This window comes from Stegostoma tigrinum, chromosome 2, assembly GCF_030684315.1.
Source record: "Stegostoma tigrinum isolate sSteTig4 chromosome 2, sSteTig4.hap1, whole genome shotgun sequence".
Lineage (NCBI taxonomy): Eukaryota > Metazoa > Chordata > Chondrichthyes > Orectolobiformes > Stegostomatidae > Stegostoma > Stegostoma tigrinum.
In genome coordinates this window covers 24,039,942-24,066,285 of record NC_081355.1, presented here as the reverse complement: position 1 = coordinate 24,066,285, position 26,344 = coordinate 24,039,942, and the positions used below count along the sequence as shown (strand labels likewise).

Below are 26,344 nucleotides of genomic sequence, written 5' to 3'. Positions count from 1 at the left end.
CTTTTTCATTTTATGCCACAACATCTTTTTTCTATTCCTTTCTCCCCATGTATTCTTTAAGTTTATCTTAAATGCATTGTACTACTCACCTCAGCTTCTCCACATGGCTGTGAGTTCCAAACTCTAACTACTTTCCAGCTCAGGAAGTCACTGCCGAATTCATTTTTTTACTAGTTTATAATCATGATACCTAATTTTGTACTTGTCCAAAAGAGGAAACTTTTTTTCTCATGTGTTCTATTAAACCCTTTCATAATCTTGAATACCTCCAAAAGGTCACTTTTCAGTTCTTCTAGAGAAAAAAAGCATCTCAGACTGCTCAAACTAAGATAACAAGGTGTAGAGCTGGATGAACACAGCAGGCCAAGCAGCATCAGAGGAGCAGGAAAGCTTACATTTCGGGCCTAGACCCAAACTAAGTTGATAAGTGTAACATTCACACTGCAGCACATCGTCTTACAAAGGGGTTCACACCAGTGAGCCTTGCAAGCATCAGAAACAGCAGAACAGATTTGGGTCACACAGGCTCATTTAACAATCCATACCTCTTGCAAAGTACAGCTATAAAGGACTGGCGCATGAGCGAAGTGATTTTTGCCTTATGTATGCTTCATCAGAGTTATGGAAATATTACAGTATGCTTTTGGAGTTTGTTTTTGGCAGTTGTTGCATGCTCTGAAGTGGGCAGCGCTTCCAGATTTGCAACATGACCAAGAAATGAAACATCAAACAGAATTCAAGCTAAACATTCTCATGCTTAGGTTAGCTTGCGAATTAAAGGGGTTTATCTGTGGAAACAACTAACCTGGTGATGACAACTTGCATTTATACAGCATGTTAAATGTAGTATTAGTGCCCAAATCTGCTCCATAGGCGGTTTCTCAAATAAAATTTATCTCATTAGGACAGATGACCAAAAGCAAAAGAATTAGATTCAAACAAGATCCTAAAGGTGGAGAAAATAGAGATAGAGAGGTTTGAGGAGAAAATTCTAGGGCTCAGGCCTAGTCTGTTGAAGGCCCAGCCATCCATGTTGGAACATTTGAAATGAAGAATCCAAAAGAGATCAGCCTTAGAAGAGGATAGAGATATCTAAAGGAAATGGAGCTGATTAAAGCCACAGCAATCAGGATGAAAGGGCCATGAAGGCATTTGAAAAAAAATGAAAATTCTCAAATCAAGGCATTGCCAGCGTGGTTATCTGCACATCAGAAACAGCATAAAAAACCAAAACACAGTTTCAGAGACTAACATGCCCTGTTCAGGTTCCTTCAAACAGACAGTCTATTAAATAAATGGAGGGAGAAATGTAGGTGTGGCATTCTTGGGCTCACAGGGACTGCATGTAAATGATTAAATCCAAAATGTCATCCTTCACACCCAATATTGGGCTTCAGGCCTGATTTACACTCAATATTGGGCCTTAGGCCTGCTTGACATCAGATACTGGACCGCAGGCCTGACTGACTTCAGGCAAGTATGGTGTGAACAGCCAGCCAACTCAGAATCAACAAAGACCAGGCTGCAGTGATGCTAACATCTGTTCTCAGGAAGCTGAAGTGTAGAAGTGTTGCTGTGAAATATTTTATACAGGCAATCAACCAATTTATTGCTCATAAAACACATTTACCCAGGTATACATACTGTATGAGACAAAGGGCTGCAGTTCAAGCCTACTTTTATTAAAACAGTTGTAAGTTAAAGAAACTACAGTACTGTGACCTTTAAGATACTCCTGGATAGGGATAGCAGCAGTCGTCAGCTGAAGGCATTAACTTGGAGGAAGGCAAACTACAATAATATTAAGCAGGAACTGGAGAATGTTGATTGGAAGCCACTCTTTGAGGGTAATTTGAGGGTGAGAGTATCTAAACAGCAGTTCTTAAGAGTTCAGGAGTGGCACATTCTTGCTAGAATGAAGATAGGTACGGCAAGTTAAGCGAATGTTATGTTACGTTATGACCTTGGTCAGAAAGAGAAGGGAAGTCTAGGAAGATGAGAACTTATGAAGCCCTTGAAGCATGTAAGGAAAGTAGGAAAGAACTTAAACAAGGAATTAGAAGAACTAAAAAGGGTCATGAAAAGCCATTAGCAACAGGGTTAAGGAGAATTCCATGGCTTTTCATACACATATAAAAATCGAGTGTGTAGCCAGGGAAAGGGTTGGTCCACTCAAGGACAAAGAAGGGAATCTATGTATGCAACCCAAGGGATAGGTGAGGTCCTCAGTGAATGCTTTGTGTCAGTCTTCACCAAAGAGTGGTAATTGGTGGAGGACAATGTCGGGGAAGGGACGTTGAGTTTCTAAGCCAAGTTGCTATGAAAATGGAAGAGGTGTTGTGCATCTTAAAAAGTATTAAGGTAGGTAAGTCCCTAGGTCCTAATGGGATCCATCCCAGAATATTGTGGGTGGCAAGAGGACAAATTGCTGGAGCATTGACAGACATCCTTGTATCCTCTTAGGCCACAGGTCAGGTCCCAGAGGACTGGATAATAGCTAGTCCTGTCCCATTGTTTAAGAAGGGTAGCAGGGATAATCCTGGTAATTACAGGCCTGTGAGCCTCATGTCAGTGGTAGGGAAATTATTGGAAAAGATTCTCAATGATAAGATCTGTACACATTTAGAAACAAATGGACGTCTTAGCAATAGACAGCAAGGCTTTGTGTGGGGGAGGTCGTGCCTCACTAATTTGATGGTGTTTTTTGAGAAGGTAACAAGGACGATTAATAAGAGAAAAGTGGCTGCTGTTGTCTACATGGACTGCAGTAAAGCCTTTGACAAGATCCCTCATGGCAGGCGGGTACAAAATGTGAAGCGCCATGGCGTTGGGGTGGGCTGGCAAAATGGATACAGAACTAACTCAGTCATGGGAGACAGAGGGTAACGATGGTTTTCAGAATGGAGGGTTGTGTCTGGTGGTGCTCCACGGGGATCAATGCAGAGATCTCTGCTGTTCTTGGTCTAAATACATGCTTTGGAGGAAAACATGGCTGGTTTAATCAGTAAACTTGCAGACAATACAAGATTGGTGGAGTTGTGGATAGAGAGGAGGATTGGCAAAGGACACAGCAGGATATAGATCAGTTGGAGGTCGAAAAATGGCAGATGGAGCTCTAATCTGAACAAATGTGAGGTGATGCATTTTAGAAAGTCAAGTACAAGTATAAATTATATATACAGCGAATGGCAGTACCTTGAGGAGTATGGATATGCAGAGGGATCTGGGCGTGCAGGTCCACAGCTCACTGAAGGTGGCAGCTCAGGTAGATAAGGTAGTAATAAAGGTCTATGGCACGCTTGCCTTCATTGGAAGAAGCACTGAATATAAAGACAGACAAGTTATGCTGCAGCTTTGTAGAACTTTAGTTAGGCCACACTTGTAATATTGCGTATAGCTTTGGTTACCACATTTCCAGAAGGATGTGTATGTTTTGGAGAGAGTTTTTAAAAGGTTTACCAGGACGTCGCCTGGTATGGGGGCTTTTAGAAATGAAGAAAGGTTGTATAGACTGGGTTTGTTTTCACTGAAATGCAGGAGGTCAAAGGGCAGTCTGATAAAAGTTGATAAGATTATAAATGGTGTGGATAGAGTGGAAAATACAAGGCTTTTTCCCCAGGATGGAGGAGTCAATTACTAGGGGACACAGGTTCAAGTTTCGAGGAAAGAAGTTTAAAAAAGTTGTGCAAGGCAAATTTTTTACACAAAAGGGTGGTGAGCGCCTGGAATGCGCTGCCTGAGGAGGTGGTAGAAGTGTTCACAATAACAGCATTCAAGAAGCACCTGAGCAAATACAAGAATAGGAGAGGAATCGAGGGATATGGATCCTGTAAATAAAGACAGTTTTAGTACCGAAGGGCAAAATGTGTCAGCACAGACCTGGAGGGCCAAAGGGCCTGTTTCTGTGCTGTATTGTTCTTTTGTTCTTTGTTCTAATCAGCAAATTCAGTTAACTTTTCCCCAAGCCAGGCTGACTGTCCAAAAAACACATATACGACTTGCTCAGGTGAACTTGCTAGGCCTGCTAGATTCAATTCACTGGACTCTGTCAATGGGTGCACTCAGGGTCTACTGAATATGAAAGTGAGTCTTGCATAGAGTCTTCGCTGGCCGAGTCTTCACTCAGGGAACAGCCACTGGGTGTCCCTTCTTATTCCACCACCCCCATGCCTTTCTGGAATGTTCTTTTGGCTTTAGTCAATGGAAACACAAGGCAGGGGTCACAGCACCCAATGAGGTTAGTTCAGGTATTCCCAGGTGTACCCAATCCCTGTGCCACAAGATGTCCAGCCGAAACTGGGAACATACAAACTAATATCTCTCCCTGCTGTTCTAGCTGAGTGCCTCTTAATGAGTTTTGAGTCATAACAGCTTTCTCATTGACAATGTTGAGCATTTCTGTTCAATATGCAAATGGGTCTGGGCTGATCCCTGTCGGCTTTTGACCTTGGCCTCTTTGCATTCCATCATGCATTGTTTGCAAAAGCTTTCTAATTTAGTGTCCAATTCTATGTTGGGCCTAGTTGCTTAGTCCTTTGCACATATGCTACAGAAGTGCCAACCTAAATCTTGTACACGATTCTCTGGAATGAAACAGCTTATGTGTCAAATGTAAGGCTGCAGTCCACTGCAAACTGTCCAACATCTAAAATCTGCGATTGAAGTGGAAATTATAAAGTTAAAGGGTGATACTTATTATGTCTTGCCAGAATACAGATGATACTGAAACCCGGTGCCAAGCAGGTGCATTCAAAATACAGGAAAGTTTATTTTTTTTTGTTCTTGAATTGTGGGGCACCAAGAGAAGATTTCCTCTACATCTCATTACCTGCTGCTTATTGTGCACTGAGAGATTTTTTGAAAAGTGGAATTAAATTATTTAGAATCAATGCTTTCCAAGACCTGTTATAATCTGGTCATGAGATAGTAGGAACTGCAAATGCTGGAGAATCTGTGATATAAAGGTGTAGAATTGGATGAACACAGCTGGCCAAGCAGCATCAGAAGAGGAGGAAAGCTGATGTTTCAGTTTGAAGAAGGATCTAGGCCCGAAACATCAGCTTTCTTGCTGCTCTGATGCTGCTTGGCCTGCTGTGTTCATCCAGCTCTACACCTTGTTATCTCTAACAATCTGGTCATCATAGTTTTTGTTTGAATCTTCTCTACTTGATATTTTGAAAAATCGTTGAAATTCACAAATGGTTATATGAGAAACAACCGCGGATGAATCCGAAACAAAAACAGAAATTGCTGGAATATCTCAGCAGGTCTGGCAGCATCTGTGGAGAGAAATCAGAGTTAACGTTTCAGGTCCAGTGACCCTTCTTCAGGATTGCAGCAGTTCTGAAGGTGGGTCACTGGACCTGAAATGTTAACTCTGATTTCTCTTCACAGATGCAGCCAGACTGCTGAGACTTCCCAGCAATTTTGTTTTTGTTCATAAATAATTGGTCAGATTATTTGAAGTGGAATTGCCATAGTAGCACCAAGTATTTACAGTTTGTCAAAAAGGAAGGGTTTATAAGGAATTTGAAAGATCAGAAAAAAATTAACAATGTAAGATTACAAAATATTTTTATATTCAAATGTTTCAGAAAGTTTACTCTGTGAAATTAAAGTTAGCAGAGGAGAATGTAAAATGTCCTTGAAAACTTAATTCATAGTGTGAAGTTTGAAGGTCAGAGAAGAAGCAAGAGAAATGATGTACCACAGGCACCAGCAGTTACGAGGTTAACTAAATGTCAGGGAGATGAAACAGAAGGAAGAAATTGACCATGGGCAACTGATCAATAGAAACATAGCCCAGAGATCAAACTGGACCATTGTGGAGAGAGATAAATGCTGCAGCAAAAGTATAGCCTGTGGAAACAGGTTCTCTACACACATCACTCAAAGGAAAGATTTATCACTGAAAGTGATTCGGTGACACCTTGCGACATGGTCTGTAAACTTAGCCTTACCAAACGCAGATTGTAAATTAGTACAGTGATCATTCTTGTTCTTAATTTCAAGCTAAGGTGTTATCAGACCTAAATACTGCTGTTGTTCTCATGTTAATCAAGGTTCTGATGTAAAATAGTATTAGTTATCTTTTCTATAACGACTGATTCTAAATTTTACATTGGCAGTGTTCAAAACATGCAGCTTCCATTAATGCAGAGTATCACTTGATTCTTCAGGCACTTAAGCATCAAGTTACAAGGTGGCATGGTGGCATGGTGGCTTAGTGGTTAGCAGGTTCCTCTCTACGCCAGCGACCTGCATTTTATTACACGCTCGGGTGACCCTGTGTGTAGAGTTTGCACATTCTCCCTGTGTCTGCGTGGGTTTCTTCTGGCTACACCGGTTTTCTTCCACAGTCCAAAGATGTGCAGGTTAAGCAGATTGGCCATGCTAAATTGTCCACAGTGTTCAGGGATGTGTAGGTTAGATGGATTAGCAATAGAAATGGAGAGTTACAGAGACATGGTAAGGCAATGGGTCTGGGTGGGATGGTCTTCAGAGGGTCAGTGTGAACTTGACATGGCCAAATGGCCTGCTTCCACACTGTAGGGATTCCATATTTCTAGACTTTACACCACTCCACACTGTAGTATGGTGCAGCAGATACACTTCAGATTTTTTTAACAAATCAAGACTTTTAAATTTAGTTTCACAGAATCTTCGAAAAGACTCTCTCCACAAAAGAAGTTTTCCTCAAGCTTTGAGTGTCTCCCTGAAGCCAAAACAACCCCATAGTTCAGATCCTTCTAATTAAAGTTTGCTGTGTAGTACTGTTTACTTTGTTTGCTTGCAAATACTCTCCCAATGTAAACAAATTCCCATTAACCTCCTCTCACAATACCTCTTTCTCTGCTTTTCTTTCAACAGACCATGGCTTCACAAGTCTTACAAGTTAATAATTAAACCCCCTCGCGTGCACACACAGACCAAATGTCACATGCAACTACTACAAAATTCAAACTTATTAAAGTAAATGATATTAAAATATACTTTAAGTCACAAGAAAGGGAACTAGCAGATGTGGCACATTTGGATTTTCAGAAAGCTTTTGATAAAGTTACAGGAGATTAGTAAAAAAGTAGAGCATGTGGGAAATACTAGCATAGACTGAGAATTGGTTGACAGAGAAAAGTCAGAGTGTAGAAATAAACAGGTTAAGTTCAGAATGCCAGCTTATTACGAGGATAGTTTCACAAGGGTCAGTGCTGAACGCAGCTGTTCACAATTTATACAAATGACTTAGCTGTGGAAACCAAATATAATAATTCCAAGCTTGCTAATGAGATAAAACTCAGTCCGAATATAAATTTTCAGAAACATGCAGAAGACTTCAAGAACACTTACACAAAGTGAATAGTCAAGACACAGCTGATAGAATGTAATGAAAGTGAGAAGTTATCCCATTTGATAGAAAACAACAGAAAGACAGGAAACTAATCATAGTTTTGTCTACGTGAGTTCCATCCTGTTTTTTAGAGGGATTTTTGCCATGAAACTCCAAAAGCTTGCTCAACATTTCTTATCAATGCAGCTTGCTAACTACCTACTCCACCTCCAAGTTGTTTCTCATGTCTGATTCTATTCCATGTTACTATGTGCCATTTCAATAACAACTCGCCAATCACTGGATATCTACAGAAAGACCGACATCTTGTACCCATCTTTAAAAGTCTGCAGGGCACTTGACAAGAACTGTCAGTCTGAATCTGCCCTGCCCCATTCCTGACATTTTCCTTGGACACAGCAAACAAGGAGAGATTGTTGCCCTGCTTGCTCTTCCTCTGGGACCAGCAGTGGGCAACTGCGTTACCACACCATGCCAGTCAGGTTAGTGCAATCTCAGGAATGCCCAGAGCTGTAGGGAGAAGGTCAATATGAAGGCCCATTCTGCCAGTGTACATTCCACCAATTTCTCTCTTGCACCTCAGACTCTCTGCCACTGTGCTCACCTGCTCCCAAATCCCATGCTCTACCATTGTCAGAGATAGTAAGAACTGCCAATGCTGGAGTCAGCGATAACATAGTGTGGAGCTGGAGGAACACAGCAGCCCAGTCAGCATCAGAAGAGCAGGAAAGCTGACATTTCTGAAGAAGAGTCCCGACCTGACACATCAGCTTTCCTGCTCCTCTGATGCTGCCTGGCCTGCTGTGTTCCTCCAGCTCCACACCTATGTTATCTAGATATAAAAGGGTATGGTTTATTTAGGATTACGGAGACTGCAGGGTGATCAGGGATGCGAACTGAATAACCAGGTGCATTAAGTTTTTAGGAAGGAAAGAAAGAAGAAGAGGAGGTTGTGTCACATTCTGGCTAAAGAGGACATTAATGCAATAATGAGGATAAATATTAGCTCTTGCAAAGTGCAATGTATATGGGTACAGCTCAGAAACACAAGGGGCAGAAAGCATAGTCAATTGTATAAAGTCACCTAAACTGCATTGCTAATGTTGGGAAAGGCATTAACCAAGAAATTAGAGATGCAAACAATAAAGGTACAGCTGTAATTATGGGTGCAGCTGCAATCTGCAAATAGATTGGGGAAATCAAATCAGTAACAATACTGTAGAGGATGAATTCTTAGAGTGTGTAGCAGATGGTTTTCTGCATCAATACATTGAGGAACCAACGAGAGAACAGGCCATCATAGTCTGGGTGTTGTGTAAAACAAACAAATTATTGGCAATCTAGTTCTGCAAGGTCCCTTGGGAATGAGTAACTGTAATATGAATGAATTCTTCATTCAGATGAAGAATGATGTAGTTGATTCTGAGACAAGGATCTTGAATCCGAATAAAAGTAATTACAACAGTGTAAAGCATGAGCTGGCTATTATAAATTAGGGAACATTAATTCTGTTACATATGGCAATTTCCCAGTCCTCTGGGACTGTTTCAGAATCAGAGGAGTCCCCGAAGATGACTACCAGTGGTCCCACAATCTCTGCAGCTACATCCTTGGGACCTATCAGCTCCAGGGCATTTATCGGTCTTTAGCCCCATTAGTGTCCCTATCAATTTTTCTCAGTTATTGTAAAGAATTTCCTCTCCACCTTTAGCCCCTTGAATATTTACTAATTTTGGAATGTTATTGGTGTATTCTAAGAGAAACACAAAGTACTTATTCAACTCCTGTGCTATTTCCTGGTTCTCTTTTATTAAATCCCCAAAATTATTTCTAAAGGGCCAAAGTTCGCTTTGACTTTTCTGTTCCTTTTTACATATGCAAAAAAGGTTTTGCTGTCCATTTCAAAATTATTCAAAAGTTTATCCTCAAAGTTTATCTTATCCCCCTTTATTATTTTTTGGTTGTCTTTTGTTGATATATCAAGGTTCCCCACTCCTCTGGTTCTGTTACTAATCTTTGCCACAATGCATGTTTTTTCTTTGAATTTGATGCTAAACTTAACTTCTCCAGTCAACCATGGTTAGCTTATTTCTTTTCGTGAATCCTCTTTCTTCACCAGAATATATCTTTACTGTGAGCAATAAACTATTTTCTTAAACGTCTGTCATTGTTCCTCAATCTTCTTTGCCGCTGTACATCTTTCCAGGTCCATTTCAGCCAGTTCTGCCCTCATTCCTTTGTCATTACCCTTATAGTAACATAGAAACAGTAGCAGGCCTTTCAGCCCCTCAAGCCTGTGCGCTATTCATTTGTGGGGTGGGGGGTCATGGCTAATCTGTGGCCTAACTCCAAATATCTGCCTTTGGCCTGTATCCCTTAATACTTTTGCTCAACAAAAACTTATCGTCTCAGATTTAAAATTAACAATTTATCTAGCATTAACTACCCATTTGTGGAAGAAAGTTCATTTGCCAATAGAAATGCTTCTTAACATCTCTCTTGAATACTTCAATCCTAATTCTCAGACCATACCCCTTAGTTCCAAAATCGAAACCATTAGAAATAGTTGATCTTTATCCATTCTGTCTTTTCCTGTTAATATCTCAGAAGACTTCAATCAGATCACCTTTAACCTTCTAAATTCGAGAGAACACAGGCCTATTTTGTGTAATCTTCCCTTGTGACTTAACCATTGAAGTCCAGTAAAGAAAACACTTATTTAAGCTTGGCACAGCTCCTCCCTCTCAAACTGAATGCTAAATTCTGCCATGTAATGGTCACTGTTTTTGAGTGGATCTTTTAACCTTGACATCATTTATTAAACCAGCCTCATCACACAGTACCAGATTCAAAATAGCCTGGTTGGATCACAACATAATGTTCAAGGAAACTGTCTTGAATAAACTCCATAAATTCTTCCTCATGACTTCCTCTGCCAATCTATCCCAATCTACATGAAGATCTAAATCACCCATGACTAATGTACTGCCTTTATCATATGCCCTTGATGTTTTTTCTGTCTCACCACATAGGAGACCTATAGATTACACCCACCAGTGTCATCTTTCCCATTTGCTTTCTCATCTCCAACCATATGAATTCTATATTTTCCCATTCAAGATCATTTCTTGCTATCATAGTTATTCCATCCCATACCAATAAGGTTACCCCACCATAATTTTCCTCCTGCCCACCTTTATTTAAAAAGAAAAGGAGACAAAACGTAGGTGACATTAGATCAGTTACTTTCATGATTGCTCCTGGAAAAATGTTAGAGTCTATTATAAAAGATGCAGAACATTTAGAAATACATAATACAATCAAGCACAGTCAGTGTGACTTTTTAAGGGAAAATCGGGCCCAACAAATTTCTGAGAATTCTTTGAAGACGATACATAAAGGGGAAGCAATGGATATAATATATTTGGATTTTTAGAAGGCATTTGACATGCTACCACACCTCATGCAACTTAGTTAGAACGCATGATATTGGAGGTAGTACATTAGCATCGGTAGAAATTGATTAACTAATAGAAGACAGACAGTTGGGATAAGGGGGGCATTTTCAACAAGATAATCTATAACTCACAGTGCATCATAGGGATCAGTACTGGGGCCAGATTTATTTGCATTATATATTAATGGCTAGCATGTGGAACGTAAACTGCTTAGCCGAGTTTGCAGACAGTAGATAGGGAGACAAGTGGTTAGGATGACACAAAGAGTCCGCAGACAAATATACACAATGTAAGTGACTGATCAAAAACTTTGTAGGTGCAATGTAACGTGAGGAAATGTGAGGCTATGCGCTTTGGCAGGAAGAATTGAGGAGCCAAGTGTTATTTAAATCGAGAAAGCCTGCAGAAAACTTCAGAACACAGGATTTGGGAGTCCTTATTCATTAATCTCAAAAACCTAGCATCTATGTTTAGTGGGCAATAGGGAAAATTTACAGATTTGGTACATTAAATGATCTGGCACTTCCATGTCAATCATTGTGGAACAACAATGAACAAGGAAAACAGATTGTCAGAATGTAATTTTATTTCAGGAGAGGAAGTTAGCTGCTCTAATTGGATTGCAAAATAACTGTATTTATATTTAACAAGACATTTAAAAGTGCAATTACCATAATAAAATGGAAAATTGCTTTATCATAATAAAATGCTTCATAGAATTTACAAAACAAAGTGAGACATTGAGTGAAATAAAGAAATATACAGTTGGACAGAAGAAAGTTTGGTCAAGGGGAACAGGCAAAACACAGGATGTGAGGAATGCTGGATTAGCCACGATCCTGTTGAATGGTGGAGCAGGCTCGAAGGGCTGAACAGTCCACTCCTATTCAGATTTCTTATCGCTTTAAAAGGAGGAAAACGAGGTGGAAAGGTTTAGAAAATGGATCCCAGACTTTAGGGATTAGGCAACTGCAAGCACATTCATAAATTTTGCAGCAATAATCTTGGGAATGAACAAAGGTACTGAATGAAAAGTGTTTCAGGCCTAAAGGAGCTCTTTCTATTCATCTGCAGGCTGTGGGTATCACTCAATCCCATGAAATTGCAGATTGTAGCTGGATACAACTCTGCTGCTCCTAATGGCTCACAGCACCTCACGGATGCAAAGATTTCAGTTGCTTGATTTGGTCAAAGTCTGTCTCATTTAGCACGATGGTAACACCTCACAACACAACAGACAGTATCGTCAACATGACGACAGAACTTCTGAAATAACCTCACAGAGATCAGTATCCCATCACCAAGTCACCCTCTATTTACACGTGGGAAGTCCTTGACACTAGTTCAGCTCCCTCAGAGCCAACTCTCCTCTTTCCATTTGTCAGCCAGGACTCCCTGATTGGGACTGCTAATCTGGTCCAATCAGGGAACTCATGTTCTATCAGGTCCACCTGGACAACCTTGTTACAATTATTACAACTCCACCTCCACAGACCACTAGACTGTGCAGTTGTCATTCCTACTGATGGTGTCATGAACAGCATCTGGGACAGGTAAGTGGCAAGGACAAAGTAGATTTTTCCTTCATTCATCAATTGCCTCAGACCCAGTTTAGCAGTTTTGTCCTTTGGGATCATCAGTTCAGTCTGTAATGAAGCTATTGAGTTCCTCGTGATGATAGGGTAGGACTGAATCCCCAATGAAGAGTACATTCTATAGCCTTGCCACACTCAATGTTTTCTCCAAATGGTGTTCAGTGGAGAGGAGTATTCACTCACCAGACAGGGTGGTAACAATAAGCAGTAAGCAACAGGGGGTTTCGTAATGCATGCTTCAAGAGTCTAGGACATCACCCTGAGGAACTCCTGAATTGTTGTCTTCAAACGGAGATAATTGACCTTCAAATATCACAACAACCTCCTTTCTGTTAAGTATGACTGCAACAAGTACAGAGGTTTCCCCTTGTCATGATTTACTGAGAATAGTACATTGGAAGTCAAACCCCACTGCTTCCAGAGTTGTAACGACTGAAAATTTGACAAAGAATCTGATTTGCCCAATTCTACCAAACTGTACAAAAACAGAAGTTGCTGGAAAAGCTCAGCAGGTCTGGCAGCATCCATGAAGAGAAAATCAGAGTCAACATTTCCGGTACGGCAACCCTTCCTCAGAATCAAACTGTCTAATTCAGGCCAAAAAACAAATGTACGCTAGATCTTTCCATTAACAAGAAAATTACTATTTGTTGTAATCGACCAGTTTTTGACAAAATTAATTGCTAATCTACATAACCTTTCAGAACTCATTCCAAAACACACATGGAAAGAAAACCAGACAAACACTAAACGGGGGAAGAAAATTATCAGAGCAACATAGTCCCATATCACCAATCAAAATTATAAAACTAGATGGATTCGTTACACAGTCCTTTTCCTTTCTTCTATGGTGTTTCAATACTACTTGCACAGTGATGATCAGTCTGCTGTTTACTTGTTGCTTTGTTGGACCCAGGGGCTTTTCCAGTGGGCTCTAGTGTTCTTACTTTTCACAACTGTGAATGTACCTTTTTGATGTTGAGTTGGAAAGGTAAACTTTTTAGAGTAAAGGAATTAAGGGAGATGTTGATGCTGCAGGCTTCTGGGGATTCTGTCCTCTTCTGTTTTAATTCCCTCACTCCCACAGGGTTTCTTCAACAACTGCCAGTCCAACAAGAACACAAGTATTGTGCTGAGCTCTCCTGAGTTCACAACAGCTGAAAATCAAATCCAAAGACTGTCTCTGGGCAGATTTGCTCCAAATGCAAACAGGAGGTGCCAATTTGTCTGGACTCTGCGATGAATTGCTCCATGTTCTATGTTCTCCCTCACTGGGCATCAGTAGTTTGCTTTTAAAACTGCAAACACCTCATCACACAGTTTCTTGGGTTAATGCAGTATCTTTTCCAATCTTTCACTGTCTGAAAGTGGCAACTATGTGGATAAGGTGGGAAGGAAGGTGTATAGCATGCTTGCCTTTATCAGTCAGGGCACTGAGTTTAAAAGTTGGCCAGTCATGTTGCAGCTGAATACGACTTTAGTCGGGCCACATTTGGAGTATTGTGTGCAGTTCTGGTCACCACACTACAGGAAGGATGTGGACGCTTTGGAGAGGGTGTAAAAGAGGTTTACTGGGATGTTGGAGTCAATAAAATGTGGAGCTGGGGGAGCACAGCAGGGCAGCATTTCAGGTTTCAGTCCTGATGAGCGGTCCCAATCCAAAATATCAGTTTTCCTGTTCCTCTGATCCTCTCTGATCTACTGTGCTTCTCTAGCTCCACATTTTATTGGCTCTGACTTCCAGCATCTGCAGCCCTTGCTACCTCCATTTACTGGATGTTGCTTGGATTGGAGTGTATTAGCTATAAGGAGAGCTTGGACAATGTTGGATTGTGTTCAGTAGAGCTTCAGAGGCTGAGGTGCGAACTGATCGAAGTATATAAAATTATGAGAAGCATTGGATAGCTGGAGTCTTTTTTTTCCCAGGGTGGAAATATCAAAAATTAGGGGACAAACATTTAAAGTGAGGAGGGAAAGGTTTAAGGGAGATGTCCGGGGTAAGTTTTTTCTTTACGCAGAGGAAGGTAGATACCAGAAACGTGCAACCAAGTGGAGGTGGTAGAAGCAGATACGATAGTGAAGTTTAACAGGCACTGAAAAAAACACATGAACAGGTAGAGTGGAGGTGTATGGACTATGTGCAGGCAGATGGGCTTAGTTCAAAATGACGTTAGGGTTGCTGTACTGTTCTATGTTTTAGTCCACAATCCAAAACATAAAGTGGTCTTTACACTCCAATTCTCATTGACTTTGGTTTTCCTTGATGCTGTATTTGATCATATGCTATCTTGATGTCAAGGGCAGTCACTTTGACCTCAACTCACAGTTCTGCTCTTTTGACTACTTGGGACCAAGGCTGTAATTATGTAGGGAACTGAGAAGTCCTGGCAGAATCCACAATAAGCAGCAGTGAGCAGTTTATTGTTGAGTGTCACATAACAGCAATGGTGACAACCCTTCATGTTACTGATGATTGAAAGTAAAGGATGACGAATGACTGGGTCGGATTTGTCATGCTTTTTGTGTACAGGATATACCTGGGTAATTTTTCAAGTTGTTGAATAGGTGCCATTGTGCAGCTTACGTTTGCAACATTAATAACCTTATAAGTGCCGTCTCTTTCAGATAACTTCTTGCATTATAAATGCCTATAATGGAAATTGCTTATGTAAACTTGCTACACTGTAATTGGAACATCTCCAAGTGACTGCCATGAGAAAATAATTACAATACATCACAACTTTAGATCATCACTTTCATGTGATATAGAATTACCCAGAAATTACAAAACAGAAACCTTCTGAATGAGCAGCAATCCGAGTCCTTGTACCCACACTGCTTTCCTTCAATCATCTAGATTATTATCTTTAAAATATTCGCATTGCCTCTGCATCAACAACTTAAATGCATTTTGTATCTTCAACATAACGAAACATCACTAGGCATTCAACGTAAGATAATCAAACAAAAACTAGCACAATGTCAAAAAGAAACCCATAAAATAAAAGCAAAACACTGCAGATGCTGGAAATCTGAAAAAAAATGCAGAAAGTGTTGGAGAGCTCAGCAGGTCTGGCATTATTTGCAGAGAGAGAAGCAGAGTCATTAGTTCAAGTCCAATGGTTTTTCTTCGGGATTGAGAATGATATTTGAAATATTATGAAAGGTGACCAAAAGCTTGGTTAAAGGTTTGCATCTTTAAAGTGGACATGGTGAGGAGCACAGGTTTAGGGAGAGAATTCCAAACCTCAGGAATCAGCCACTAATTTCACAATTACAACTCTTTTTCTAGAAAGCTACTCCATAGTTTTGATTGTCAACATTTAAGAGACAATTCCATGTTATTATAAATGCTGCAGGATCAATGCGTTTCTGAGCCCTGGGATGAGCAGGATCATCTATGATTATGTATATGAACGGGACAACTGACAACAATAGTGGAAGCATGGTATCCTGGCTACGTGAAGGTCAGGGAATTGATTCTGATAATCATGCAGCATAGAAAATGGCCATTGTTCCAAGGTACCAGTGCTAACTCTTTGAATTAGCTATTCAAGTTGACACAGTTTCACCATCTCTTCTCCGAAGCCCTATAAATATTTCCTTCCAAATACATGATATCAAACATCATCTTATTATTGCTGTGACATAATGGAAATGCAACCTAAAGATGTGGGTGAAGGGAGGTCAGATGAGATCAACACCTGTACTTCTTTTGATTATTGAACACATCAGGATGGTTCATAATCTAGTTTAACAAATATATATACAGAAACATTCAACATCATATAGAATCTAGACATTGTTGATAGGGAGAAACTATTCCAATTGGCAGAAGGATTGAGGACCTGAAGGCACCAATTTTAACGCATTTGTCACTTGCCTGCATAAGTACGTCTCCAACAACACCATCCAGGACAAAGTAGCCCACTTGATTGTTTTTGGATGTGGTGCTATTCATTCCTCCAACATGACACTAACAGCAGTATGTACCATCTAAAAGATGAAGTGCCAAAATTCAGCACGTTGGCACCTTATAAACCCACAACCATGACCAATCTAGAAGGTCAAGGAAAGCAGATACCACCACCTGCAAGTTCTCCTTCAAGCTATTTACCATTGACTTCAAAATATATCACCATCCCTTCAGTGTCAGTGGGTCAAATTCTCAAAACTCACTCTACCAAATGGACAGCAGCGATCCAAGAAGGAAATTTGAACACTTTTCAAGGGCAACTAGCGATGCACAATAAACGCTGGCAATGCCAACATCCTATGAATGAATACAAATAAAACACAACTTAAGGAAAAATTATTTGTAGGCATAAAAACAGTGAAGATTAGAGTGCACTATCTGTGTTTATGGTGGGGCAGCTTCCACCATGGCCTTGATGAAAGTGAAACCTCAACACAGACGAAAAATACACAAGGCTGTTGGAAATGAGAAATGTCAAGTTGCTCTTGCAGAATGCTCTTTGTTCTGCGCTGCAGAAGAGTTCACCCCAAACCATTAATCCATCACTCTAAATAATTTGCTGTTATTTACTTTGGAAAGTATTACTCAAAATTCTTATGCTAGGGATTTCAGAGTGCGTTTTAATACTGAGGAGTCTCAACCCCGACCATTCCAAAGCAAACACCTGAGATGACCCGGGGTGTAGATTACTGACGACACCTCCCGGTTCAAACCAAGCGCCTGCCCTTCCAATGTGATTGGACTCTCGTGTTTCAGCAGCTTCTACGAGTGGGTGGCCTGCGAATGACATCACAATGGCACCCTGCATTCCCACGTTGTGTCCTCCCAAATACCCTGACGTCATGATCCCACACTGCGACTGCGCGGTGACGGCATACGTTCCCTTAGCCCTTTCCTTCCCAGCGCGTGATGACACGGATGGATGGACTTGGGGCAAGGAGGAATTGGGATGTGCGCATGCTCGGATGCTGTAGCGAGCTGCTGTTTACCAGTAGCCACGTTGTCACTTTGTAGCAGAGGGTGAGTGAAAGTATCTGAGGGGCAAGCATGTCATCACCTCCCAAGGCGAAAGTGGAAACCAAAGCTGGGCACCTTCCTGCCGGTACGTATTTAACCCGTGAATGTCAGGACGGGCAGTTTAAGGCATCATATAATCACTTTGTTTACCCTCTATCTGGAATATTGGCTGCAAAGTTCACCTAAGTAAGGAAGAGAAAGTCGAAGTGATGCAATCGTACAGATCAGTGGATTTCGGCTGTGTTTAAGCTTTTGAGTGTAGTGGTGACTGAGATTTCAATTCCGAAAAAAGACTTAAAGTGGTTCTGTTGCAATGAGAGTAAGATTTCGCTCTCGTTCCTGTCCAAAGGCTTCAGAAATGTCTGTTCCAGAGTGATACCTTAAAAGGCCACCGATAAGAAACAGTGATCAGAGGTTGCCACATTGCTCTGATAACTTGTTCACACCTGCTCTTTAAAGATATTAATTAAAATCCTGATCTTGGATATTTCGGAATATGTTTTGTTAGTGGGAGGTTTAAAATCCATCTGTCAGTAAAAAGCTATATGTTGAAAACCAATTAGGGATGGGTAATATATGCTGGCCTAAATATTGATTATAATTTTCTTTTAAAAAGTGCAGGTTACAGGGAGAAGGTAGAATGGGGTTGAGAAATATATCAACTGTAATTGAATGGCAGAACAGACTCGGTGGGCCAAATGGTGCAATTCTACTCCTATATGTTATGATTTTTATGGAAGTATAAGCTGGCACAATGCTGGAACCCTTGGTGTCTATGGATGTTTTGGGTGTTTGAGATTTTGAATGTATCTGGTACAAAGTTTAGTGTTTCATAAGTAATGATTTTAGAAGTATGTATGGTTCCTGAAAATAAACTAGTTATGAAAAGTAAAGTAATGTAAGTGCTGCACAAAATTCACCAGACTGGTAGTTTTTGAGAGGTTAGTGGAGTTAGCAGTTAGGATGGATTACTCTATAGAATAGAACATAGAACATTACAGCACAGTACAGGCCCTTTGGCCCTCGATGTTGTGCTGACCTGTCATACCGAATAATTTATTCATTCATGGCCATTGACCTGCCCAACCTCCAAACCTTTCTCCAATCTTGGCATCCTCAGAGGTCTTTGCAGTCCTACCACTTCTGAAAACTGTACACTTCGTTACACCCCTGACTTTTAATCACTTTATGAATTGTTAGCTTGGGCTTTAAATTCTGAATTGCCTCCCTAAACCTCTGTCCTCTGTATCTGTCTCTCCTTTTTGAATTGCCTCATTACACCTTTAGTTTGGTACACCTGCCCTTTGTTCTATTTTCATCTCAAGTTTGTTTGATAACATTCCTGTGAAGTTCTTAGTTCGCTTTACCTCATTACAGGTGATGGAGCCAGGTAATTGCCTGAGGTAACCTCCTATTACCAGGCGGGGAGCCAATATTCCAGACAGTGTTTGAGACCCTTTCAGCAGTAGCTGTTGCCACACCTCACCCTGTAGTGGGCTTTCCCTCAACGGTTAATTAGACTTTATAAGATTTTATGAAATTGAAGCTGGAGAGAGGACACCTTCATTTTGTAGAGCCCACTCCTTGTTGCTGCTTTCCAGGTGGAAAGTTTGAAAAGATTTTGATTAATGTTACTGAGTTAAACTCGGTTTGCAGAATGTATTGCAAAGCTTTGCAGATAATGCGATACTTCAAAGTATTGTGATCTGTGAGGAGGCATGTTTAACCTCAAGGGTACATCGACAGGCCATTGGAATGGGCAGACATTTGGGAGATGAAATGTTAATGCAGAGAACTGAGGTGTTTACGTCACAAAATGCAGAACAAAAAAGACAATAGAATGTGAAGGCTGTAATTCTAAAGAGTCAACCTGGAATATAGATGCACAAATCACTGAAGATGGCAGTAATGGTTGAAGAAACAGTTAATAAGGCATACAGGATCCAAGGCTTTATAAATGAAGGTGAAGGGCTGCTATGATGCAATGGTAGTGTCTCTACCACTGGCCCAAAGCTCCACGTTCAAGCCCCTCCTGCATTGTGTCACAGCATGATGAATCAAGTTGACTAAAATTAACTTATGAATTGAGAAGAACATATAAGCAAGAAAATTATGGTGAACCATTTTGAAATACTGGTTTAGATTCCCCTGAAATATTGTGTTGAGTTGTCGCAAGAATTTTAAGCATTTAAAGGCATTGAAGGGGGTGCAGAGAACATTCGTGTTTCTAAGTAAAATAAATTAAATGGATAGAAGGTAATTAAAGAATAGACCGGTGAATCTGTGGCCCTAGAAAAGTGATCAAACCCTGAAGGTTGCAGGCAGAATCGATAGAAGAGCTTTTCTTTTTCCCCCGGTTGTTTAACGAGTTAAGAACCAGAAGACGCCTGTTTAAAGTGATTGGCAAAAGAACCAGAGGAGATGAGTAAAAACCTTTTTACACAATAAATGTCTGATGTCAGAGATACTATACACTCTGGCAGTGTGAAAGCATAGTCAGTCCTTTTTGCCTCGAGTGGGGAAGGGAAACATCAGCTAGGACTTAGGCTCCTGTTCCAGACTGTCAGTCAACTCCTGCTCTGACTACCCTATTTGCATTGGATGGCTGTGTTCAAATATGATGTCGTTCAGTAAAGTGTGCTATGTTGAAGGATGGCTTAGTTGGAGCTGGAAGGCCATTGCCTGTAGATTCACAGACCATGATGTACTTTCAAGAAAAGCAGCGTTGAGCTTGGTGAAATGAGTTTAACTTCCTTTTTTCTCATTTTTAATGTCATTCTTCTCTTTGTGACACAGACTATTTAAAGTTATGTCATCTTTGCATTTGTGTTGGCTGTAAATCTCCTTCTCATTGGGTTAAATTTTCTACCACCGGACTGAGTGATTTGATGATGTAGCTTGTATCGTTTGCCTCGGTTGTGTGTTTGTGCCATAAACAGTGGTTTGGAAGCTACTTTTTGTGACAAGTGAGCATTTTAACCTGTTAGATGATTCTACTATTTTACACATCTCTGGAACACTTGAACAGCACTCATACCTCCCTGGTCTTAGAACAGCTGCATCTAAATCTTCAATCTCAGCTTCTCATATTCATGCACACTGGCACTTCAGAAAGTTTCCACCAGAATCCTGTTTGCAATGAGTGATGATTGCTGTGACAATCAGACGCGAGACCTTGAAAGAAATCATTTTGTTTGAAAACAGCTCCCAAGAGATGTTTGGAGTTGGTTGACCTGCAGATGCACACGTTCGCAAGTTAACTTTCCCCAGTGGCAGAGAGAATCATTATGTTTGTAGTTTTTATTGATCTTTTACCACACTGTCAGTTCTGGTGTGCCCAAACAGTAAATGTTTACTTGAAGGGACGTGACTTCAATGCACAATGAAACTAGTAGTAGGAAATATAGTATGAGGTAATACAGAGTCACTTGAATGAAAAATTTGCATGGCTGCTAGTGTCATTCATGTTCTTAGATTTGTGAAGTATCCTCTAACTGCATAGATGGCAGCCATTTGCTCATCATGTCCGCTAGGTATTCCCTCTTGGCAGCTGAAGCTGTACACTGGATCTAATAGTTAGTCAAATGTACCTTTTTTCACAATGTAGCACCAACCTAATTGGATAAATACTTAAAGGAGATAAATTTTTGGGGAAGTGGGACAAATTGAACAGCTTTTCTGAAAAGCTGGCACAGACCCAGTGGACTCAATGTCCTTCTGTGCTATAAGTTTGAGCCTGTTTGAACTTTTGGATGTGCTGTAGCAAGTGACCACTTTTTGATTTTTTTTGTTAAACCATGGACTTTTAATTTTTCTGGTTGTAAATTGTAGGTTGATTTTGCCCAAGCACTTAATACCTGGAATGATTGAGGCCAAGTGTCACTAAAGTGAAACAGTGTCGGTCAGTGTGCGAGCTATTTTATACATGTACTTGCAGAAGTCACATAGCAAAGTACCACATAGGCTTACAAAGAAAATGGAAACCATGGAAGGAAAATGATGATGTGAATATAAGATTGCTGAATAACAAGAAGGCTGGTGGTAGGTAGATGGTTTTAGGACTAGAAGGTAATTTGAAAATATGTCCTCTACTGATCAGTTTTCGATTGCATTTACTTGGCAATTTATATGAACAATCTGATCTCTGACATGATGGGCAGCATTCTAGAGTTTGTAGGTGGACTGAGGTTGGCAATGTCATAACTGTAAAGTTCAGGCTGACATACTGTGATAGCTGGAATTCATAATGTGCAGAAATAAATGTTTACATTCAGAGGAGTAGCTTGGGAAGAGAACTTGCTACAGTTCGCAAACATATGGCATGCACCAGTTTATACAGTGTAAATGAGCAGTGGGACCTTGGTATTATATATCCTGAAAAATAAAACAAACATGGATTATTTGTGTTTATATTCTGTTTCTACTTATAGAACTCAGTTAATCATTAGAGCTTCATAATTCGCTGGTTAGACCTCAACTGGAGTGGGGTAAACTAAATTCAGCACCATGAAATGATATAGAGACAGTCCGTTCTCTAGTAAACTTCAGTTATGAGGAGGGATTGAAAACATTCAGACTGTTCTCCTTGGAGCAGAGATTTTAAAAGGTGTTCTTTTGAAGATTTCTAAAATGCTGAGATGTTTAGATAAATAGATAAGTATTCTCTGTGGTGAGCAGATCAGTAACCAGAGGTCAGAGATTTTAGTTCATTGGCAAAAGATCTGGCAGCAAAATGAGAATGTATGTTTGTTTGTTATTTTTAAAATTCTGACTTACCATGATCTGAAAGATGTTGGAATCTAATTCTATAAATAATTTAAGAAAGGAGTCAGGCAGGTCCGTGATGAGGAACTTGCAAGGTTGTGGACTTAAAAAAGCGGGCATGTGAGTCTAAGCACAATTCACTTTCAAACAGCCAGCACAGGTATGATCGATGAAATATCAAAAAATGTTGGAAAGTAGACAGGTTAGTTGGTATTTGAGAGAGAAAAATGGTGTTGCATTTCTTTTAATCAGAATTTAAGTTGATTTTGGCAGTTTGGTAACTTCTAAAAACCCAGGAAAGTTATCATGTATTTTGACCTTGATGTTATTGTAAACTATAAAATCCCAATTCCAATTAACTAATTGACCTTGGTTGTGTGTTGGTGCTGTTTGGTTTCCTATTTTAATCTGCACATAGACAGAAGTGTTTCTATACTGTCTTCACAATCTCCAAGGATGATGTGAGGAACGATTACATAATTGGCTTGAAAGCAGTTTAATATTCAGCCCACAAGTGACTTTCATCTGAAAGGCAGGATTAGAATATAATTTTTGCCTTGGTAAAAGGCAACTGATTATAAAAGGGGCACTTGCACTTGTTCAATAAGTATTCTGTCAGCAGAGGACAAAATTTTTCACTTCCATAATGGAAGGCCTTGACACTTTTGTGGTTACATGGTAATAGTTTTATTTTTTAGTTTCTTAGGTTATATTTTCAAAAGAAATGAATTGGCTTTTTTGTTAAATTTAATACCTGAATCACCATTTAATAGATGTATAATTCTGTTTCCTATTGGATATCAGAAATGCGCACTGGTTAAACCTGTTGTGACCCCTAAAGTCAGTTGTATAGTTTCACACTTGAAAGTTAGACCGTACCAGTGCTGCGAAACTTGATATATAATTAATTTATCTGTTATCAAAACACCATTGTAACTTGTCCTTTTTAAAGTTGGAAAATAAACGTTGCGTAGGCAGATTAAAGCATGTAACAAATCAGAGGGCACCAATGTTGTTTTATGTTCCCTCCCTCCTCTCCCTCGGTCTGTCTGTATGCCAAATGCCATTCCACGTGACTTGTACACCTGTGATTTTAAGAAGGCTTAGAGCTGGATCAACACAGCAGGCCAAGCGGCATCAGAGGAGCAGGAAAGCTGACATTTTGGGTCTAGATCTTTCCTGTGTTTTCCATCTGTTTTACAAAGAATTGAGCTATACCCCTGAGTGCGCTCGAATGGGAAGGGCTTGAATAATGGGGAGTTTAGAAATCCAAAGGGGAAAAAAGGTCAAGATACAGCTGAGAATAAAAAAGTGAGACACCAAGGGACAGAATTTGCCAGCAACTATTCTTCAACTGATCAGTTTCTTGCAGGGAATAGTTTTTTAAAAACAAAATGAAAAGTCCTCTCTGAATCACACAGAATTTACAATATGATAAATTGAAGTAGTGGCACAAAAAGAGGTGGAGACAACAAGGACTGCAGATGCTGGAAATTAGAGTCTATAGAACATAGAACAGTACAGCACAGAACAGGCCCTTCAGCCCACGATATAGGTGTGAGACTGGAAAAGTACAGCAGGTCAGACCGCATAGATGCAATTGCCATTACCAAGACATGAATGCTTGGGGAACAAATATCCCAGCATACAAAATAATTTGAAAATACAGAATGGCAAAGTAGAAGACAGGAAAAGGCGGAAGATCGGCATTAATAGTGAAAGATCGTGGCTCATAAGATCGTGAAGTGGAATAAGAATAGATGGAGATTAGGAATTGTAAAAATCAAAAACATGAGTGAATGTAGTTTACAGGCCCCTACAAGTATCATACCATTAAGAGTATTAAACAAGAAATTGACGGAATATGTAACAAAATGAATGCAATAATTGTGGGAGTCTTTAATCTTCTTGTAGGCTAGACCAATTAAATTGGAAAAGTTGATCTTAGAGGAGTTTGTAGAATGTTTTTGAGACAATTTCCTTGGAACAATATACTGTGAAATCAACAGGAGATCTAGTATTTAAATAAAGGGGCAACAACAAGTAGTAACTTTGGTGAACAATCCACTAGGGCTGGGGGCCACGATATAATTGAATTCCATGTTAAATTTGAAAGCAACACATTCCAGTCACAAACAAGAATCTTGAACTAGTTACGTGATTATTAAGAGAAATGGCTCACGTTGTCTTGGGAGACAGACTTAACGGGTTTGGCTGTAAATAGTAGGAAACACTTCCAAAGAAGCAATTCAAACTGTTCAAATGCACATTCTATTAAGCAACAACTCAGCAAGAAAATCATATTCATTGGCTTACTCATTAAGTTAAGGATAGTATTAGATTTAAAGAAGAGACTTGTAACATTGTAAAGAATAGTAGCAAGTCTGGGAATTTTAAGGAAAATGCCACTAAAAAGATGACTATAACGATAACAAAAATAGAATTAGAGTAAACTAGCCAGGAAAATTTAAAACAAAACAGTCAGAGCTTTTGTAAGCATGTAAAAAGGCTAGAGTGAACATTGATTAGTACCTTTTAGAGGCAGAGAGGGGAGAAATCAGAATGTAAATTGAAGAAATGGTGGGAACATAAGATAACTTGGTACTGAAGAGTGAGAAAAATAAGGTAACCAATATAAGAGAGAAAGTATGAGAAACCTGGGACTAAAATCTAACAAATTCCCAGGACCTGATGGCTAGTATCCAAGGTGCTGAAAGAAATAAGTTCAGCCGTAATGGGTATACGGACTATAATTTTCCAAAATTTCTGCCATTGTCGCAGCAGATTTGAAAGAGGAAGAAGAAATGGGCAGCTACAGCTGAGTTAGTCTGATATCAGTCGTTGGGAAAATGCTGAAATCTATTCAGGAAGCTTGCTGTCCTTTTCCAAGTACATTACAATGTTGATTGGAGTTCAAAATTATGTTAAAAGCTGTAAAGCACTTTGGAGTGCCCTGCAATCATCGACAGTGCACTATAAAAGCAAGTTATTTATTTTTCTCTTCAAGCGCTGTTTTCTTCCACTTCGTTCTACTGTTTACCTACACTCCCTCCCACTACTCCCTATAAAGCCAGACTCATTAGATCATCTCCAACTCTAATCCAGTTTTCCCATGAGTGGGTGCATTAATGCAGCAAAATTTAACTTTGCCAATTCAGGAAGATGTTTAGTTTCATGTCTTGAGAAGAATCCATATACCACCAGAGATGTGGGTGACTAGGTAAATGCAGAATTGGTACTTCTGGGAAAGCTCATGCCTCGAAAGTATAAACTGCACCTTGTGCACTCAGCCACACAAAACAAGGAATTACTGATATTTTTCAGGAGTAAATTATTTCATTTTATGATTTTAACATCCAATTTGACTGCAGTTTGTAAAATGTTATTATTCATTTTCTTTTAAGTCCCACTACCTGCCCCACCTGCCCATCCAAACATCCTCCCCCAACCTTTTCCTACCTGTTGTCCTCTCTCTCTCTCTCTCTCTCTCTCTCTCTCTTGCTGCCTGCCTTTATTTGCTTTCTTATTTGTCTGCTGTGTCTTTAGTCAAAGCAGGTGGTATGCGAATTGTGAAGAAACATCAAGGCCCTGTGACCCACGCTTCAGCAGAGAAAGATAAGGAGAGTGAAGACTGGGAAAGCAACAGGTGAGACTGTCTTATCTCCGAGTGGAACAAGTGATAAATGTGCTGTAAAAAGAAGGGCTGGAGTTGATGTAATGTCTTAATGTCTTAACTTGCTGCAGTTGATTTAGCTTGGGATTAGTGTATAGGTGATAATGCCACAATTAAGAAAATTTGGCAACATGAAAAGACTTTTTGCACTGTCTAGCTTGCTCTGGTCTCACTTGTGGATGTGCATCAAGCCTGGGTACTACAGGTTTTTGTTCATAAAGGGGCAACAAGGGTATAACTCATTTCAGAAATATTCTAAACCCCTGTTGTGGCACTATGAATAAATGGAATTGACTAGGTGCTAAAGCCAGTGTGTCAATCTAGCCTCTCCAACCCTATAGCATCAAGGCAAAGCATCCAGTCACTTTCTAACTCCATGCATCCAGCAACCTCTTTAGAGACAGAATAAAAGAGAAAACTCCCAAACCACTGAGGAAACAATTGTGGTCAATTCCTCACAACTCCTTTTAGGTGATTTTAACAAAGAAAACCAACTGAGGAGACCGTGGTTAC

The 26,344-nt window shown here is 40.0% G+C and overlaps 1 protein-coding gene across 1 annotated transcript in view; it reads left to right on the top strand.

The window, feature by feature from the left end:
• Nucleotides 1-17,262: 17,262 nt before the first annotated feature.
• Nucleotides 17,263-26,344, top strand: part of dap (death-associated protein) — an 86,139-nt gene continuing 77,057 nt past the window's right edge. The window contains exons 1-2 of the mRNA XM_048549730.2: nucleotides 17,263-17,479; nucleotides 25,705-25,804. Of these exons, the coding sequence (XP_048405687.1) occupies nucleotides 17,425-17,479; nucleotides 25,705-25,804 (155 nt within the window). The 5' untranslated portion in view covers nucleotides 17,263-17,424. The remainder of the gene's footprint in view (nucleotides 17,480-25,704; nucleotides 25,805-26,344) is intronic.